General features: G+C 25.0%; 2 protein-coding genes and 1 long non-coding RNA gene across 7 annotated transcripts in view; 1 reads left to right on the top strand and 2 right to left on the bottom strand.

Annotated features, from left to right (window-relative positions):
• The window catches only part of LOC146872210 (uncharacterized), a 36,876-nt gene extending 28,033 nt beyond the window's left edge, over positions 1-8,843 (top strand). For all 4 annotated transcript variants that reach the window (XR_014983604.1, XR_014983607.1, XR_014983606.1 and 1 more), the window contains 2 exons: positions 325-480; positions 8,716-8,843. This is a non-coding gene — a long non-coding RNA (uncharacterized LOC146872210). The remainder of the gene's footprint in view (positions 1-324; positions 481-8,715) is intronic.
• Positions 91-7,384, bottom strand: LOC118450633 (odorant receptor 13a-like). 2 transcript variants are annotated; one of them, XM_085664202.1, is made up of 7 exons: positions 7,355-7,384; positions 5,203-5,650; positions 3,672-3,957; positions 2,938-3,082; positions 608-718; positions 374-529; positions 91-264 (listed from the first exon to the last, which is right to left on the bottom strand). In XM_085664202.1, exons 1-7 carry the CDS (start codon positions 7,373-7,375, stop codon positions 214-216), a joined length of 1,218 nt encoding a protein of 405 aa, XP_085520328.1. In that variant the 5' UTR covers positions 7,376-7,384; the 3' UTR covers positions 91-213. The 2 variants fall into 2 exon arrangements, with proteins under 2 accessions (XP_085520328.1, XP_085520329.1); XM_085664203.1 differs by having other exon boundaries at positions 2,983-3,082.
• Positions 8,844-10,090: 1,247 nt separating the features above from the next.
• LOC118450634 (odorant receptor 13a-like) lies at positions 10,091-18,563 on the bottom strand. Its single transcript, XM_035886503.2, has 7 exons — positions 18,534-18,563; positions 15,231-15,678; positions 13,444-13,729; positions 12,249-12,348; positions 10,516-10,626; positions 10,282-10,437; positions 10,091-10,168 (listed from the first exon to the last, which is right to left on the bottom strand). The coding sequence occupies exons 1-7, from the start codon at positions 18,552-18,554 to the stop codon at positions 10,118-10,120; spliced, it is 1,173 nt and encodes a 390-aa protein (XP_035742396.2). The 5' UTR covers positions 18,555-18,563; the 3' UTR covers positions 10,091-10,117.
• Positions 18,564-19,657: the final 1,094 nt, after the last annotated feature.

The following is a 19,657-nucleotide window of genomic DNA, read 5'->3' as shown; positions in this document are numbered from 1 at the left end:
AATTTTTGATACAAATTTTGTTGATAAAGAAATAAATTAATTTGTTTTTATCGACAGTCTTAAAATTGTATTAATATTTTCTTTGACACTAATAATTAAAGCTGATACAAGTCAACGATGTATACACAAATCATTTGTCTTCCTACGTAGGAAGATGAATTAAGAAAATAAAAGATATTTCGTAGTACGTAATACATTTCATATCAGTTCTGTTCACAAAAATGTTCGCAGTACCGATAAATATCCCATTGAAGTTTTGAGGATCTGCAAGTATTAAAGAAATAAATAATACTTACAACGAAAACAACAATTGTATTGTTACAGCAAGGAACATAACTAGAAAATAGAAAAAAATCAATCATAGTGTACTTACGTCCGTGAAAATGGACAAGGACAAGACCGCAAATTTGCCAGATGTTAAAAATTGCGGCTTCTTCGTACGTGTCATACAAATAAGAAAAAATTTCGATTCTGTTACCGGTAAGTTATACCAGTCGTAATTATAAATGGCATCACCATAATTAGAACTCTAATCGAATAAAACAAATGATATTAATCAGGTAATTGATATTTCAATTGTGCCAGAAATAATTGATATTTTATTTACCTCCTGAATAAAACACTCGCCGATGAAACAGTAAATATATAAAGTGCATACCACGGCAAATATGTACACAACAAACATGAACGATTTTATGTTATTCTTCGTTTCTTCACTCTGAAAGCAAAAAAAAAAAAAAAAAAAGAAAATAAAAATGAAAAGAATCTATTAGATATTATCATATAAATCGAAGTCTTACATGACATTTTATAAATAAAAAAGAAAATCAATTTGTTTCCTACATTTTTTGAATGCAGATAATTATAAAGGATATTCATAAAAAATGGCGTAGTTATAACGATAATAGTTATAATGTAAATGTCTCGTATAATGTTCTCAAATCAATCAACAGTATCATTTCTAAAACATTTCATTCACGTTACCAATCGTTATTTATTTTATCATAATTTCGCAACAATAATATGTGTACATGTATATGTTAAGTTTGCTAGTATTGGAAAAGAATTGATATTAATTGCCATAGATCAAATATATAACGTGGAGTATAAATTCTCATTCACAATAAATTAACGATTAATCCGTCGATAAAGTATAAATAGATGCAACGATAATTCATTCGATACATATTTCATTATTACAGTTTCACAAATGAGCATCCTGTACATCATTATCGTTTACACAATACAGAATCATGGCGCAGTATGTAGGAAGCAAATGTTAAAAATTGAATAAGACAAGTTTGACCATGAATATAAAAGCTTTGTCGAAAATCATTTGGAAGAAATTGAAGGATATTAATGAGGATTAAAGTAAGGATACTTCGTTGCTACAAAGACTTTATGGATTTACGGAAAATACGAATGAAAGTTTTAATCATTTTGCATCGGGACTTTGCCAGGTCAAACTATCATCACCGGATCCGCGATGACAGAAAACTCATTGAACATCGATCCTTGTCTTTTAAATCAAGAAATGTCATCCATTTTCAAATTAATAGAATCGTTAGGTATGGAAATTGATCTGCTTGTTTATCAGTTTGCAATGCCAGAAGATAATTTTTGCATAAATGTGGCCGAACTTGATCAGCAAACACAGCAAAAATAGCTTCCTAATATCATAAAAACGAACATTAATAACAATTAAACTTTCATTCGATGATTGAAAGTATATTACGTGGTTTTGAATTCGATGATTCAATGCGAGTCTTCCAAAATATTAGGTTGGAAACTATGAAACGGGCGTTTTTGTTTAGTTTTTTTTATTTTCATTCAACGCCCGTTTCATAGTTTCCAACCTTATATATAAGTATTATGTTGGAAACTATGAAACGGGCGTTATTGTTTAGTTTTTTTTATCTTCATTCAACGCCCATTTCATAGTTTCCAACCTTATATATAAGTATTAGGTTGGAAACTATGAAACGGGCGTTATTGTTTAGTTATTTATTTCCAACCTAATATAATTCCAACCTAATACTTATATATTAGGTTGGAATTATATTAGTTATAATATTAGTTATATATTTAAATTATATATTAAGTTGGAAACAATGAAACGAGCGTTATTGTTTAGTTTTTTTTATCTTCATTCAACGCCCGTTTCATAGTTTCCAACCTTATATATAAGTATTATGTTGGAAACTATGAAACGGACATTATTGTTTAGTTTTTTTTATCTTCATTCAACGCCCGTTTCATAGTTTCCAACCTTATATATAAGTATTATGTTGGAAACTATGAAACGGACGTTATTGTTTAGTTTCTTTATTTTCATTCAACGCCCGTTTAATAGTTTTCAACCTAATACATGTTAGCTGTTCGCAATGGGGAACTTCAAATGTGTTGAAATGTGTTGTATTAGATATTTCTTTAAAAAATATTGAAATGAAAGGCTTCAAAAATTTCCATTATTATGTGCATTTCATTTGTCTTTCTGAAAGCTTGACTTTTTTTCGGAATGCTTCTTTTTTTGGAACAAAAAGAAAGTGTGATTTTTCTCAAGAAAAAGTAAAAAATAAATTAAAATGTTCGCCATTTTTTATAAACGTAGAATTTCAAAAATTCGGCTGTATAAGTACTTATTTTACTTTTATATTTTAAGAATTATTTATGAATAAATTCTTTTCATTCTTTTTAATGAATACTCATGGAAATTATCGTAAATAACAAATTGTTTCCTATCTATGCGAATTTCGTATCTCCGCCATTCTTTAAAAATTTTTTACGAAAATAAATTAATAATTTAATCTTTAAACTAAGTCCTATCAAGCAAAAAAAAGTTTATTTTACTAAATTATGTAGATTAGTGAAAAATAAATGAAAAGTAAAAAAAAGTGCAAAGAAATGTTTGTTTCTTTATACTACGGAGTTATGTACTTCGTTAAAAAGAAACGAAATGAAAATATTCCGATGTATTTGTACCATCAGTACGTAGTAACCGGAAATACAGATATGAACGGTGGTACCAAACAGTTGCTGCATAATCGGTAAATTAAAGTTATCCTCCAATCTTTCCGTCAATCTGAAATATTATATTTCATGTAGATATAAAAAATAAAATATTACGATAGAGTTTATTATTATTGTTTGTATTTTCATTATTGATACGAAATAATATAAAAATCAATACAATTTTATATAGAAGGAAATATTTTTTTCTATTTTTGATATATTCAACGACATGAAGATGATTGAAATTAATAAATAATAAAAAATACATAATAATGTGGAAATTTCAAAGTAACAAACAAAATATATAATGAATGAATAACTGAATAGAAAATAGAAAATAATAAAATAATAAAATAGTAAATAAACGGTGATAGTACTAAATTCTAGTAGAAACCAAGAAGGACTTATTTATTAACCAAATAACACGTAATAGATAATCGAGAAAATGAGTTTTTACTAAATTTGTTAGAAAACGCAATAACGTGCATATGTATACACGTATGTTATCTGTATAAATCAAGTAAAAGAATTAATTAATAAACTTTAAAATAAAGTATTTTATCATGGTTTATGTATATATCCATTTATATATTTATATATATATACACACATGCAAATATATAAATTATTTTTGTATAATCTTACGTATTATTTTTTACCTTATCAGTCGATAATGTCGTAGTACTAATCTCTTCATACCATCGCGATGATTTTTAGAATTATTTAATACTGCTTTCACCTTATAGGACAATATGGAGAATTGTGCAATTACTTGAATGGACAAATTGACGAACATGCAGTCGAATCCTACGTATCCTAATACGATAGATGGTACAAATATTATTTGGTAGACACAAATCATAGTGTAAATTCTGCTGTCCCTTAATTCCATGATCGCTAATGTTCTGTACGGCAATTTATAACCCATCGAATTGTTTTGCGCTGCTGAAAAGTAGAAACAGAGAAAAAGAAACAAAATAATTTTCTTAAGAAAAAGAATTACGAAAGGATGACATGAATTAAAATATTTGATTAGCTAATTAATACAAATATTTCAATTATTCATATCGGCTTAAATGTCCGATACGTGTAATATTATAGGATACCATTAAGTAATTGTACCCTTAATTAATTAATTTAAAATTAGACACATAGTTAGATACAATTTTTTTTTTTATTTCCTTTCAAATTAATTGTGATTTTGCAATCTCTTCTGTAAATTTTCACGAAATCTTTCGTAAAAAATGTGCACGCAGTGATGAAAAATATGATTCGATGTGAACTTGAAAATCACCGACATTTCGAGATATTTTATAGTTTATGTAATGCTCCATAAATCTAAAAAAATAATAATCCGATATGGTAATATGAAATGAATACGATGAACTCAGTAAAACTTTCTAGCAATGTTGGTTTATCGTTCTTTTGGGTAGATCGACTGATTTTGCCGTTAGCAAGTTGCGATATAACGCGTATGTTATTAACCAGTGCAAGCCATTGTTTCGACAATTATTTATCCAATCAATTCAATTGTGGACAATAATCATTAACAGCAATTGGTTGTGGCAAATCAAAATGAATTATGCCGGTGCGGTATCATCAAACGCACGATAGCACCGTTTTCAAGTATCAGATTTGGATTTGGTGTGAATACAGCTGATTGATTCGTAGAAAGTCATTGATTGGTATGTGTCATGTAGCTGTATAGAACTCATTTCTCATCGACGATAACGATTATGCTAAGAAATTGATCTTCTCGTTGACTAGTCAATAACGATACGCAATTTCTTGTTTGCTTATTTTCTTTTAAATTGAATTGGCATTTATTGAACTTCAGAACTTAACCATAGAGATCATTAATTTTGTATTCTTTTAATTTCTAGTCGTTACGTCCAATCGTAAATGAAACATCATGCAATGACGTATGTATACTTTTGAACGTTAGGAGTATAAAATTAATTTACTTATAAAAAATATTGGAAATGATTATCGATTATTGCATGCTCGTGTATTTGTGTAGAAATATGTCTTCGTGTGCGAAACTATATCTATTAAATAAAGAATAAATAAGTAATTAAATAAAAATTATAATCTTCGGACAACAGTTCGTGATAAAGCCATTAATGATTGAATAGAAAATATATAAAATACAATGGCACACATAAAAAAGAAACAAAAATTATAAATTACCGAATTGAATTCCTTCAATAACTCGATTCAAATAATACATTGATTCGGCCAATGTCATTGAACATGCAATTATTATAATAAAATATGGAGGTAATTTAGTATAATTCACAAATGTCAGTTTTTCCTCTTTAGTTTCATATTTTTCAGTCAGTGAATATTCCTCGAGTTCTATGAATAATTCACGCAATGCTTCTCTGTTCATTCTGGCGATTGTTATTTTCGTAAGTGTCATTGTTAGGATAATATTTTCTGCTATGTTTGCTACGACATTGTCCATAGTTTTTGGAGCCCATAACAATTCTGCGAGTGTTAGCGAACAATGAAGAGAAAGATATGTGAAGAAGAAGAGAAATACCGGAACGTAATTCTGCAATGGCCAAATTCCCATGCATTTTAATAACCTTGAGTTCCAAATAAATGATCTTCTGACATTGGCAATTCCTTGTTCCTATAATAGAAATATTCAATTGGTTAATATTGTAGATTGATTTTAGAATAATTAGTTATTTTTATATCTATATATACATATATATATATATATATATATATATATATATATATATGTATTACATTTTATTAGTTAATATATTTATATATTAGGTAGTAAATATTATAATGTATATAATCTATATATTTATAAGTTTATGATTAATATAATAATATATGTACATACACAGATTATTATTATATATATATATATGTATATTTATATATATACTGATTTTAATTTTTTATAATTTTATCGTGATCGTATTTACCACAATTTTTTATTATTTATTAATTAATGTTCTCATTTTTATTAAATATGAAAATATTACGATTACTTTAATATTCAAAATTATTATGTAAATATTCAATAATTGTTTTTAAATATTATTAAAAGAATATTATACATATTAATACTATTCATATATATGCAGAGCTTTATCATCGTATTAATGCATTCTTTAATACATTATAATGGGTATCTAAATAAAGTGTCACTATGATTTTATTTCGTCAATACGATATATTTGAGAAAAATAATTCATATGAATGTTTGTCTGATAATAATGTTGTCATATTAAATTTTTTGTTTTATATTTTTTAAACGATTTTGAAGTTCATTAAATGTTAACTTTATTTTTTCTAAATGTCAATCAACATTATTTATAACGGAAACTTATTATTCGTTAAAAAAAAAAAAAAAAAAAAAAAGAAATGAGAAAAGGAAAATATATTTTGTATAAAAAATCTTCTTTATCGAACAACAAAGTTTTTTAAATATCATTGTATCTTTTCACTAAACAAAAATAATAAATAAAATAATATTTCTATTGTTGAAGTCAAATTGCACTTGTAAAAATATATTTTCTTCAAAAATACGAAAATACGTTTATCCGAAATGAACGAATTGATAGTGCTTCGTCTGGAAACACCCTATATATCGTCCATTAAAAATTCTCTATTACGATTTTTTACCAAATGAAATAAATATTAAATATTAAAATTAAATCTCATCGGATTATATTTTTCACTATATTCACTTGTGCATAATAATACAAAAATTGATTCCCTTTAAATAAATAAATAAAAAAAAAAAGTCAAACGTCAAAGACATACAACGTGAAGCTTACAATTGTAGACTTGAAGAAAAAAAAAGAAAAAAAAAAAAAAACAAAAAGAAAGAAAAAAAAAACCCCATCAAGTAAAATGTCAAAGAATTGTTTGCGAAGCGTGAATACGTAAACAATAAACAAATTAATAATATCTACACTTTTATAAATTAACATTGCAAGGGCGAGCAAAAGAAAATATATATATATAAAAGAAATAAGAATGTATTAGGAAATAAAATTTCAAAAAAAAAAAAAAAAAAAAAAAGAAAGAAAGAAAAAAAGAAAAAATTATTTCCAATTGAAATAAACATTGAACAACACTTTGAGATCATTGAAAAATTATTTTCGATCACTATGTAGGATATTTACGTCACTTAATAGTCATCATCGTAATATCACTGTATTATTATTCGAATTTCGTTCTACGATTAAAAACAAAAAGAAAAAAAAAAAAAAGGAGAAAAGAAAGAAAAGAAGACGAGAAAGAACAAAAATTAAAAAAAAAAAGAAAAAACAAAAAAAAGAAAAAACCAAACCATCCTCTTGACTCTTACTTCTATGGTATCCTTTCCCATTTTATCCCTTCGAAGGTTCACGAAAGACTGACGGCAAAACGATCGAACGTCCTCCCTGGTAAACTCCGTTTGAAAAAGATGGTATATGCGTCTAAAGGGTTGCTTGAATAGTTAATTTAAAGTCGACGAAAAAAATATTGAGAAACAACTCGTTTCTAACTTTTTCTACCAACGAGTTAAACCAGTTACTTCGTTGTTATCATCGATAACGGTAGCTTGATGTTAACGGCAGAAGGGAGGATTCGAGTATATATATATATATTAAAAAAAAAATGTGCTATTATCGTTTCGATTCACTATATAGAGAACATCCCCTACGTTTTACAGCCCTCACGTAAAACTTCTTTTAACTTCATTCCATTTACCTGTCGTTGAAATTTGTCCTTTTTTTTCTTTTTTTCTTTTTTTTTTTTTTTTTTTTTTTTTTAGGAAAGAGGGCGATCATAGTTATAGAGGGAAAAATGTAACATCGTGCTCCTGGATATAATCATCCTTTTTTTTTGCTCTGTCATAGTTCGAAGTTCAACCGGTTAACTGGTAATATAAAAATATTTTCAACAACCCCTACACAATACTTTTCGTTCGATCATACTTTCGTTCCCTTGTAGTTCTCAGTTTTGCCGTAATAAGACGAACGAAAGACATTGAATGTGTCTGAATTTATGGTGGTGGTTTAAAACAATCAAATTTTATTCTATTTCACGGATACAAGTATTCGTAAGTAATCGTGCGATGAAATTAAATGTCTTTAACGTTTTGTCCTTTATTTTAATGATTTTAACGTTAGAGCTTATAATGAGTATAGTTTTTTAAGGACATACATGATTTCTCGGCAAAAAAATGAAAATTTTTCTTTATTGTTTTTTTTTTTTTTTTTAATTATCAATTGTTTCATACAAGAATTCTTTTTCTTTAGTTTTAAATTATTATTTTTCATTTGCAATCAAACAATCTCTTTATTTCCAGAAATTATACTTTCACTATTTTCTCAAATTGATTATACTTTTTTTTTTTCTTTACGCATCCTTTGGATTTCGTGAGATTTGACGTTGTTTTTGCAAATTTTTTATTTTATTATTATTTATCATTAATCGTTATTATTTATTATACCTTTTACGTTATCATTTATCGACATGAAAATGTTTTCGTTTATACTTTTTTTTCGAGTAACATTTGTTTTCACTTTTTCTTTCATTTTTCTAATGAAATATTATATTTCGTTAGATGATTCTTATTTATTAGTTAACTCAATTTTAATTTTACGTAAAATGTAATATGGATTTATACACATTTTGATGTTCAAATAATCAAAATATTTTAACCCTTTATAAATTTTGCAGATAATGAATGCAACACTTATTCTTACGAACAAAGTTTGACGAATGAGATCGTTCAATAATTAATCTTGAATATTCAACATTCAAAGGCAATTAATATTTCTATAATAATTCTGAACAAATAACTGACAATAAATGCATACAACTGCAGTATTTAGGATAAATATAGACGATATTTAAATAATATCTGTGGTTGATCAGAAAGTTCGTTCGGTTTTCATGTAAGTAAAAAAAAAAAAAAAGAAGAATGTTTTTGTCAATACCAATTTTGTTTTCGCATAAATACGTAATAAATTAAAAAACAATAATAATAAAAAAAAAAATAAAGAAACAAGTTGGGCTCATACGTATTGTTAACTTTGAAAAAATTGATTAATTATTTTTAAATATTCGTATATATAAATAATAATAATAATTGATAATAAATGCATATAACTGCAGTATTTAGGATAAATATAGACGATATTTAAATAATATCTGTGGTTGATCAGAAAGTTCGTTCGGTTTTCATGTAAGTAAAAAAAAAAAAAAAGAAGAATGTTTTTGTCAATACCAATTTTGTTTTCGCATAAATACGTAATAAATTAAAAAACAATAATAATAAAAAAAAAAATAAAGAAACAAGTTGGGCTCATACGTATTGTTAACTTTGAAAAAATTGATTAATTATTTTTAAATATTCGTATATATAAATAATAATAATAATTTTTCTTTGAACAGACACGTATGAGCCTCATACTTTTATGTAACATACTTTTTTGAATTACGTATTTATTTTAATTTTTCTAACAAATTTTTTTTTCCTATTATTATTATTATTATTATTATTATTACTTTATTATTATATTATTATTATTATTATTATATTATTATTATTATTATTATTATTATTATTATTATTATTATTATTATTACTTTATTATTATTATTATTCTTATTATTCTTATTATTATTATTATTATTATTACTTTATTATTATTATATTATTATTATTATTATCACATATACATATGGAAATCAATAAAATCAGAAACAATCAGTCATATATTTTGAAAAATGAGACAACTGGTATCATTATATAACTGATACAATTCTTACATATTTGATATTAATTTTTGAAGAATTTAAATTTAATTAATGTTATAATTAATGAAGAAAGAAACAATGAGTTTTGATCGATTGTCTTAGAATTGTATTTATATATTATATAAGCTAATTATTATTTCTAATTACATTATATGTACTAATAAAATTAAACGATGTATAGACAAACCATTTGCCTTCCTATGGAAGATGACTTAAGAAAAGAAAAAAAGAAACAAAAAAAAAAGAGAAAAGAAAGAAAAAAAAAGAAAAAAAGAAAAAAGAATTTGTTACTACGTAATTCATTTCACTTTTGTCCTTTTCACACAAATGTTCGTAATACCGACAAATATCCCATTGAAGTTTTGATGATCTACAAATATTAATAAATATACAATAATAATTATAACGAAATAACAATTGTATTGTTACAGGAAGGAATATAATTTAAAGATGGAAAAAAAGAATTATACGAAATATACTTACGTCCGTGAAGACGGTCAAGGACAAGATGGCAAATTTGCCGGATGTTAAGAATTGTGGCTTTTTCGTTCTTATCATACAAATGAGAAAAAATTTCGCGTCGATTGCCGGCAAGTTGTACCATTCGTAATTATAAATGGCGTTACCAAAATTGGTACTCTAATCGAACAAAACAAATGAAATTAATCGATTAATTGTTATTTTAATTATAATAGAAATTATTGACAATTTATATACTTCCTGAATGAAACATTCGCCGATGAAGCAATAAATAAAAAGTGTACTTGTCACGGAAAACATATAAAGAACGAATAATATCGATGTTAAAATATCCTTCGTTTCTGGACCCTAAAATTGTCAAAAGATAAACATTGATTAGATGTTATCACATAACTTAAAAACGTACGTGATATTCATCGGATAAAAAAAAAAGAAAGAAAACAATTTGTCTTCTACATTTTCTAAATGCAGATAATTATGGCAGGAGATCTATTAAAAAAAGAAAAAAAAATGACGGAGTTATAATGATAGTAACAATGTAACTGTTTTTTGTTTTTTTTTTCTTTTTTTCGATCCTTTCAAATCAAACAACGACGATCATTTTCAGAACATTTCATTTTCATTTCCACAATTATTATTTAATTTTTATCGCAATTCTTCAAGACTAAATGTTAATACGAAATATAAAAAAAGATTGATAACTATGACCTTGTACGGAGAAAATTAAAAACGTACGTGATATTCTTTGGATAAAAAAAAAAGAAAGAAAACAATTTGTTTTCTACATTTTCTAAATGCAGATAATTATGGCAGGAGATCTATTAAAAAAAAAAAAAAAAAAAAAAAAAATGACGGAGTTATAATGGTAGTAACAATGTAACTGTTTTTTGTTTTTTTTTTCTTTTTTTCGATCCTTTCAAATCAAACAACGACGATCATTTTCAGAACATTTCATTTTCATTTTCACAATTATTATTTAATTTTTATCGCAATTCTTCAAGACTAAATGTTAATACGAGATAAAAAAAAAAGATTGATAACTATGACCTTGTCCGGAGAATTTTAAGTGGTATATAAAAAGTCATTTACGATAAAGTAAAAAAGGATTTGTCGATAAAGTAAATGTAAATGCGACGATAATGACAGTTGTTTGAATGATCATAATTGTTTTCATAAGAGTAACCCACCAAAAAAAAATTTATATGAAAAGTTTCGTGCGAATTATTGAACTAAGAGATTTTCAAAATTTCGATCATCATTTGAATTATATATAAGACTTATTAACGATAGGATTTTTTTTTTTGCGAAATGCTTCCGCTTTTTTTCTTTTTTTTTTTTTTTGTTTTTTTTTCAACAAAAATAAAAAAGCGCGGATTTTTTTCTAAGAGGCGATAAAAGATAAACGAAAATCTGTCCCATTTTGTCTAAAGGTAAATAATTTCACATATTTGAATTAATAAGAAATTATTATATTTCAAAATTTTTAAGAATTATTTATGAATAAATTATTTCCTTTTTCTCTTTTTTTTTCTTTTTTTTCTTTTTTTTTTTTCAATAATTAGTTATGGCAATTATAGTAAGCAACGCGAATTGTTGTCTCTATATCTACGACAATTTTATTTCTCCGTCATTCTTTATGAGTTTAAAAAGAAACAAAATTATTAATTTAATCTTTAATGTAGAATAAAATTATTAATTAAAGGAAAATTATTAATTTAATCATTAAAGTAGAGTAAAATTATTAATTAAAGTAAAATTATTAATTTAATCTCATCAAGCAAAGATAAATTGATTTTAAAGACAAATAATGTAGATTAATCAAAAATAAATGAGAGATATAGGAAATAGCAAAAAAAAAAAAGAAATATTCGGGTTTCTTTTTTCTTTTTTTTTTTTTTCATAGAGACTTATGTAATTCCTTACAAAAGTAAAAAAAAAAATATATATATATTATTCGCTTGCATTTGTACCATCAGTACGTAGTAACCGGAAATGCAGATATGAATGGTGGTACCCAACAGTTGCTGCATAATCGGGAAATTAAAATTATCTTCCAATATTTCCGCCCATCTGAAATATTATATTTCATGTAGATATAAAAAATAAAATATTACGATAGAGTTCATTATTATTGTTTGTATTTTCATTATTGAAACGAAATATAAAAAATAAAATATTACAATAGAGTTCATTATTATTGTTTGTATTTTCATTATTGAAACGAAATGAGAAAAAAATTAATATGATTTTATTTAGAAGAAAATATTTTTTTTTTATTTTTTATATATTCAACGACATGAAGATGATTGAAATTAATAAATAAATAATATTGAAATTGAAAATAATAAATAAATATTGTAATAACGAATAAAATAAAACGAATAAATAATTCAATAGAAAAAATAAAAAATAAAAAATAATAAAATAATAAAATAATAAATAAATGATGAAAGAATTTAATTGTTAAAGCGACCTGTAAATGGAATAATATATTAATCAAATAATAAATATTAGGTTGGAAACTATGAAACGGGCGTTTTTGTTTAGTTATTTATTTTCATTCAACGCCCGTTTCATAGTTTCCAACATAGTATGTAAGTATTAGGTTGGAAACTATGAAACGGGCGTTTTTGTTTAGTTTTTTTTATTTTCATTCTACGCCCGTTTCATAGTTTCCAACTTAATACTTATATACTATGTTGGAAACTATGAAACGGGCGTTATTGTTTAGTTATTTATTTTCATTCAACGCCGGTTTCATAGTTTCCAACGTAGTATATAAATATTAGGTTGGAAACTATGAAACGGGCGTTATTGTTTAGTTATTTATTTTCATTCAACGTCTGTTTCATAGTTTCCAATCAAATAAATAGATAAATCAAGAAAATCAACTTTTAATAATTTGTTACGAAAGGCAATAACTTATATATATATATATATATATATATATATATATATATATATATATATATATGTATATATATACGTGTGTGTGATTGTAAATAAATTAAAGAAATTAATTGATAAACTTGTAAATAAAATAATTTATCATGATTTATATATATATATATATATATATGACATGTATACATGTATACATATACACACACACATACACAAATATATCAATTAATTTTTTATATAATTATACGATATGTTTTTTACCTTATTAATCGATAATGTCGTAGTACAAGTCTCTTCATACCCTCATGATAATTTTTAGAATCATTTAATAATGTCTTCACCTTATAAGACAATATGGAGAACTGTGCAATTACTTGAACGGACAAATTGACGAACATGCAATCGAATCCAACGTAACCTAATACGATACAAGGTATGTATATCATTTGATAAACACAAATCAAAGCGTAAATCCTACTGTCCTTTAAATGGATGACTTGTAATGTACTGTACGGCAATTGATAACCCATGGAATTGTTTTGTTCTGCTGAAAAGTAGAAAAAGAAAAAAGGAAACGAAATAATTGTTTAAGAAAATTAATTACGAAAATATAAAAGAGCAAATACATTAGATTAGCTGATTAAAACAAATATTTCAATATATTCATATCGAGTTAATGTCTTATACAATGATAAATCATATTAATCGTACAATATTATAGGATAAACTTATGTAATCGTACTCTTAATTAATTATTTTTAATAATTAGACACACAGTTGAATACAATTTTTTTTTTTTTATTTCCCTTCGAATCAATTGTGATTTTGTTATCTCTTCTTTAAATTTTCACGTAATCTTTCGTAAAAAATGTACACGCAGTGATGAAAAATATGTTTCGATGTGAACTTGAAAATCATCGACATTACGAGACATTTTATATTTTATGTAATACTTCATAAATCTAAAAAAAAAAAAAAAAAGAAAAAAATAAATAAAAAAAGAAATAATATTGTAATATCGAATGAATACGATGAACTCAGTAAAACTTTCTAGCAATGTTGATTTAATCGTTCTTTTGGTTAGGTCGACTGATTTTGCCATTAGCATGTTGCGATATAACGCGTATATTATTAATCAGTGCAAGCCATTGTTTCAATAATTATTTATGTAACCATTTCAATTGTGGACAATAATCATTAACAGCAATTGGTTGTGGCAAATCAAAATGAATTATGCCGATGCGGTATCATCAAACGTACGATAGCACCGTTTTCAAGTATCAGACCTTGATTAGATGTGGATACAGTTGATTGATTCGTAGAAAGTCATTGATTGGTATGTTTCATGTTGCTGTATAAAACTCATTTCTCATTTACGGTAATGATTATGCTTAAAATAGGATCATTTCGTAGGTTGATCAGTAACGATGTGCAAATTCTTCCTCGTTGATATTATTATAGTTCGTGATGCGGAATTCGATTTTATGAAGTTGTCTTTGCACTGTTCGACCATAAGTGATCACAAATGTATCAGATGTTTCTCGTACTGTCAATTATGTATCAGATTCAATTTGACAATGATTTCATTACGTCATTATTAAATTCCGCAGGTTGTCTACTTCGAACATTATTCGATCAAATCTAAATGATGAACTGATCAAATTGACTGTACCAACGTTGGCATTTATCCATAAATAATCATTAATTTGTTATTGTTTTAAATACTAGTCGTTGCATTAAAATCCAATCAAAAATGAAAGAACATGCTATGACGTATGTATAGTTTTGAACTCTGAGAAGATGAAATTAATTTACTTATTAAAAATATATATAAATAATTGATGATTATTTCATCCTCTTATTTTGTGTAATATGAGCATATATTTGTGTGCATGAGTACATCTATTAATTCAATAATAAGTGAATATGCAAATACATAAAAAAATAATCGTCGGGCTACAATTGATGACAAATCCATATAAGGATTAATATAAAATATATAAAATATAATGTCACTTATAAAATGAAACAATAATTATATAAATTACCAATTTGAAGTCCTTCGGTAAGTCGAGTCGTATAATACAATATTTCGACCACTGTCATTGTAGAGGCAATTATTACAATAAAATATGGAGGTAATTTAGTATAATTCACGAATGTCAATTTTTCCTCTTTAGTTTCGTATTTCTCAGTCAATGAATATTCCTTGATTTCCGTGAATAATTTACGCAATGCTTCTCTGTTTATTCTAGTAATTGTTATTTTCGTAAGGGTCATCGTTAGTTCAATGTTTTCTGCTATGTTAGGTACGACGTAATCCATTGTTTTTGGAGCCCAAAACAATTGTGCGAGTGTTAAAGAACAATGAATGAAAAGATATGTAAAAAAGAAGAGAAATATCGGAAAGTAGTTCTTGAATGGCCAAATTCCCATGCATTTTAAGAACCTTGAGTTCCAAATAAATGATCTTCGAACGTTGGCAATTCCTTGTTCCTATAATAGAAATATTCAATTAGTTAATGTTCTAGATTGATTTCAGATTAATTATTTTTTTATTCGTCTGTATACATTTTATTACAGTTAATATTGTATATATTATATATATGAGGCGTTTATTTTGAAAATGGCCTAACTCCATTTATCTTCAAATCGAGATATTTAAAGGTTTGCGTTTCAATGAATTTAAAAATATACGTATAGGATACTAATGAGTCATACTACTTAAGTATATCTAAAGGTGTTAAATTTATAGTTTCTATTAAAATAATGGCAATTATTAAGTGAATAATATGAGTTTTCTTATCAAGAATGGAGTTAGGCCACTTTCAAAATTAACAATCAGATTCATTATAAAATTTGAAGGTGCCCAAGTCCATTCAACATAATTTAAGATGCTTCAAATTGAAGAAAAACAATACTCAATTTATTTTTACATATCTTTAAAACACTTCGAAAACATAATTTATGCGATTCAAAACATTTTTTAACTACATAACGTACAAAATTACAAACATAAATTTATTACAAAACAATTTACTACTCATCTAGATTTTGTGTGCGTGAAAGGGATTTGAAGAAATCATGATGCTCCGGTGGTATATATCGTAATAGCTCAATTATGTCCTTGAATTTTGCTGTTGTAATTTGTCTGATATTTTTATACAGTAGTGTCAATATAATATTTTCGAACTTTCTTGGTCTATCCCGACGTGGTAATAAATATAGTACTTTAAAATGTTCATTTTCATTCATTGATGTCTTATGAAAAATGCGCACATGTCACTGTAAGCTATAATGTGTCTTTCTATAATGTGTTCCTTTTTTTTTTTTAAGGCGAATATTCTTCTATAATTCTGTTTCTTTTTCAATTTTTTTAAAATTATTAGTTACCATTTCTTATAAGTATAAATGGAGTTAGGCCACTTTCAAACTACACGGTTAAATTATTGAACTAACACTGAAAACTTATGTGTCAAGAATTATCGTATTTGCTCGGAATATAAGCAACCTGAAATGCTTTACTGATAAATAAGATAAAGTTGTACATGTAATTATAGTAACAGGAAAAAATTGACAAATAGAGTTAGGCCACTTTTAAAATAAACATTATATATATAATTTATTGATATATATTTATATACTGTTATATATAATTTTATATATATGTAAATATTACAATGTATATATGTCTAATCTATATATTTATATATTTATGATTAATATAATAATATGCGTGTATAAATATAGATTACTATTATTGATATTAGTATTTTCATATACATCGATTTTAATTTATGAAAATTTCAATATAATCATATTTTGTCCGAAATTTTTTATTATAATTGAATCACTCAAAAAAAAATATATTTATATATACATACATATACATATATATATATATATTATTATTATTATATTCTAGTATTAAATATATTTATATCTACATATATCTATTTAGAAATATATAATTAATGTTCTTATTTTTTTTGAGATATTAAAATATTACAATTACTTTAATATTCAAGGTTAATATTTTAACATATAAATATTTATATATTAATAATAATAATAATATATAAATATTAAGAAATTATATATATTAGTATTATTTATAAATATATATATATATATATACACATATATATATTATGTATTATATATTTTATAATACATATATATATATACTGCTTTATCATCATAATCATGCTTTATCATCATTTTTTATTACGTTATAATGGATATCTAAATAAAGCGTTATTAATTTTTTATTTCATTAAAACGACGTATTTGAGAAAAATAAGCCTGATAAAAATTCTCGGATAATAAAAAAGGCGATATTGTTGCATTTTTTGTTTTCTATTTATTAAACGATCTTGAAAATTATTCAAGCTTAAATTCATTTTTTTCATAAATACGATGCTACATTTTTTATATTGGAAATTTATTTTATTGTTAAAAAGAAAAAAAATAGAAAACTAGTAAATTTTTGAAATACTTTTTAATTTTTCGAAATTTTTTTTTTTTATACAGCAATTTTCGTACAACAAAGTTTGCCATGAGATATTGTTGAATCTTTTACAAAATAAGAACAATAAATAATATTTCAATTTATAAAATCGGACAACAACTAGTTAAGACGTAGTTTTTCAAAAATGTCACGTTTCCAAGATAAAGATTTGTTAATTTAGAAAATTTCATTTAGAAAACTGTAACATATTGTCCATTAAACATTTCATAAAACGATTGTTCATCGAATGAGTTAAATATAATTATTAAATTACGTCAGTCTCACATAAAAATATATATTCCCTTTAGAACTATTATTCGTAAAATCAAATAATTCCATTACGATAAAAAAATTAAAAATATCAAAGACAGACCTGTAATAATAGAGTAGATTTAAAAAAAAAAAAAAAAAAAAAAAAAAGGAAAGAAAGAAAAATAAAACCAAACAGAAACATCACAGAATTGTCGACGAATTATAAAAACTTAAACAATAATCAATAATAAAATAATAATATAAATAATATTTTCACGCTTATAAATGATAGTAAATGAAGATAATAAAAAAAAAAAAATATATATATATATATAAGTAATAAATATTAATTGCACAAAAATAATTTCCAATTGAAATGAACTAGTAACATTATGATCGATAGAAAATTATTATCCGAGACACTAATGCTAAGATAACACTTATCTAAATGTCGTATATACGATCACAGTATATTCGGGACGAAATAATCGTGTTCTACCATTAAAAAAAAAAAAAAAAAAAAAAAAAAAAAATTAAAAGAAAAAAAAGGGCAGAAACAAAAAAATCAAATCGTCCTTTTGACTCTTACTTCTATACTATCCTTTTCCATTTTATCCCTTCGAAGGTTCACGAAAGACTGACGGCAAAACGATCGAACGTCCTCCCTGGTAAACTTCGTTTGAAAAAGATGATATATACGTCTACAAGGATATGGACTTGAATAATTAATCTGAAGTCGACGAAAAAGAAAAAAAAGAAAAAAAAAAATATTCGAAGTAACAACGAGTCATTGACAACGAGTCAATTCTAAAAACTTAAGTTAAGAGTTAAACAGTTCTTTTGTTATTATCATCGATAATGATAGGTTGAGAATAGTACTAGGGAAAGGGTATTGAAGTATACATAAAAAATGTGCTCTTATCGCTTCGGTTCGTCACATAGTACATCCTTCCCTTCCCCCTAACCACCCACCCACTCACCCTTGGGTTCATAGCCCTTACGTAAAACTTGTTATAACTTCATTTCATTTATCTGTCATTGAAATTTTTCTTTTTTCTCGTTTTTTTTTTCTCTTTTCTCTTTTCTAAAAGAGAAGGGTGATCCATAGACATAGAGAGAGAGAGAGAGAGAGAGAGAGAGAGAGAGAGAGAGAGAGAAAAGAAGTAACATAACCTAAGGTATAATCTCTCTCTCTTTTTTTTTTTTTTCTTTTTTTTTTTCTTTTTCTGCGTTTGACCATAGTTCGTAATGTTTCAGTTTATCGGCACAATATAAAAATGTTTTCATACTATTAAAACACTTTTCGTTCGATCGTCCTTCCGTTCTCTTCTTGTTTTCTAGTTTTCTTGTATAATACGACGAACGAGAGACATTAATTGTGTCTGAATTAACGTACGTAGTTTAAAGGAACAAAATTTTTTTCTTACACAGGAATATATATTCGTAAGTAATCCTTACTCGTTGTCCTATATTTCAATACTTTTCACGTTAGGGATAATGACGAGTATTATACATTAATGACGTACCATGACTTTTGAACAATCAAAGGTATTTTTTTTTTCTTTTTTTTTTTCTTTTTTTTTTTTTAAATTATCACTTGTTTCATACAAGATTTCTTTTTGTTTATTACTAAATTATTATTCTTTATTGATTCTCTACTGATCTTTATTTTATCATAATATTTTATTTACATTATTTTGTCATATCAAATGA

Source organism: Vespa mandarinia, chromosome 25 (genome assembly GCF_050613455.1).
Source record: "Vespa mandarinia isolate Hongniang chromosome 25, ASM5061345v1, whole genome shotgun sequence".
Classification (NCBI taxonomy): domain Eukaryota; kingdom Metazoa; phylum Arthropoda; class Insecta; order Hymenoptera; family Vespidae; genus Vespa; species Vespa mandarinia.
Note: the sequence above shows the minus strand (reverse complement) of the source record. Positions and strands in the feature narration are given on the sequence as shown.

Bases quoted from the DNA above. Each gene is read 5' to 3' on its own strand.
- LOC118450633 (XM_085664202.1), bottom strand. From the start codon at position 7,375: ATGGGAAAGGATACCATAGAA. The intron at 5,651-7,354 runs GTAAGAGTCAAG...TTTCTATTATAG, and splicing joins TGGGAAAGGATACCATAGAA to GAACAAGGAATTGCCAATGT. The intron at 3,083-3,671 runs GTAAAAAATAAT...ATAATATTTCAG, and splicing joins CGACATTATCGACTGATAAG to ATTGACGGAAAGATTGGAGG.
- LOC118450634 (XM_035886503.2), bottom strand. From the start codon at position 18,554: ATGGAAAAGGATAGTATAGAA. The intron at 12,349-13,443 runs GTAAAAAACATA...ATAATATTTCAG, and splicing joins CGACATTATCGATTAATAAG to ATGGGCGGAAATATTGGAAG. The intron at 10,169-10,281 runs GTAAGTATATTT...TAATATTTGTAG, and splicing joins CCTTGACCGTCTTCACGGAC to ATCATCAAAACTTCAATGGG.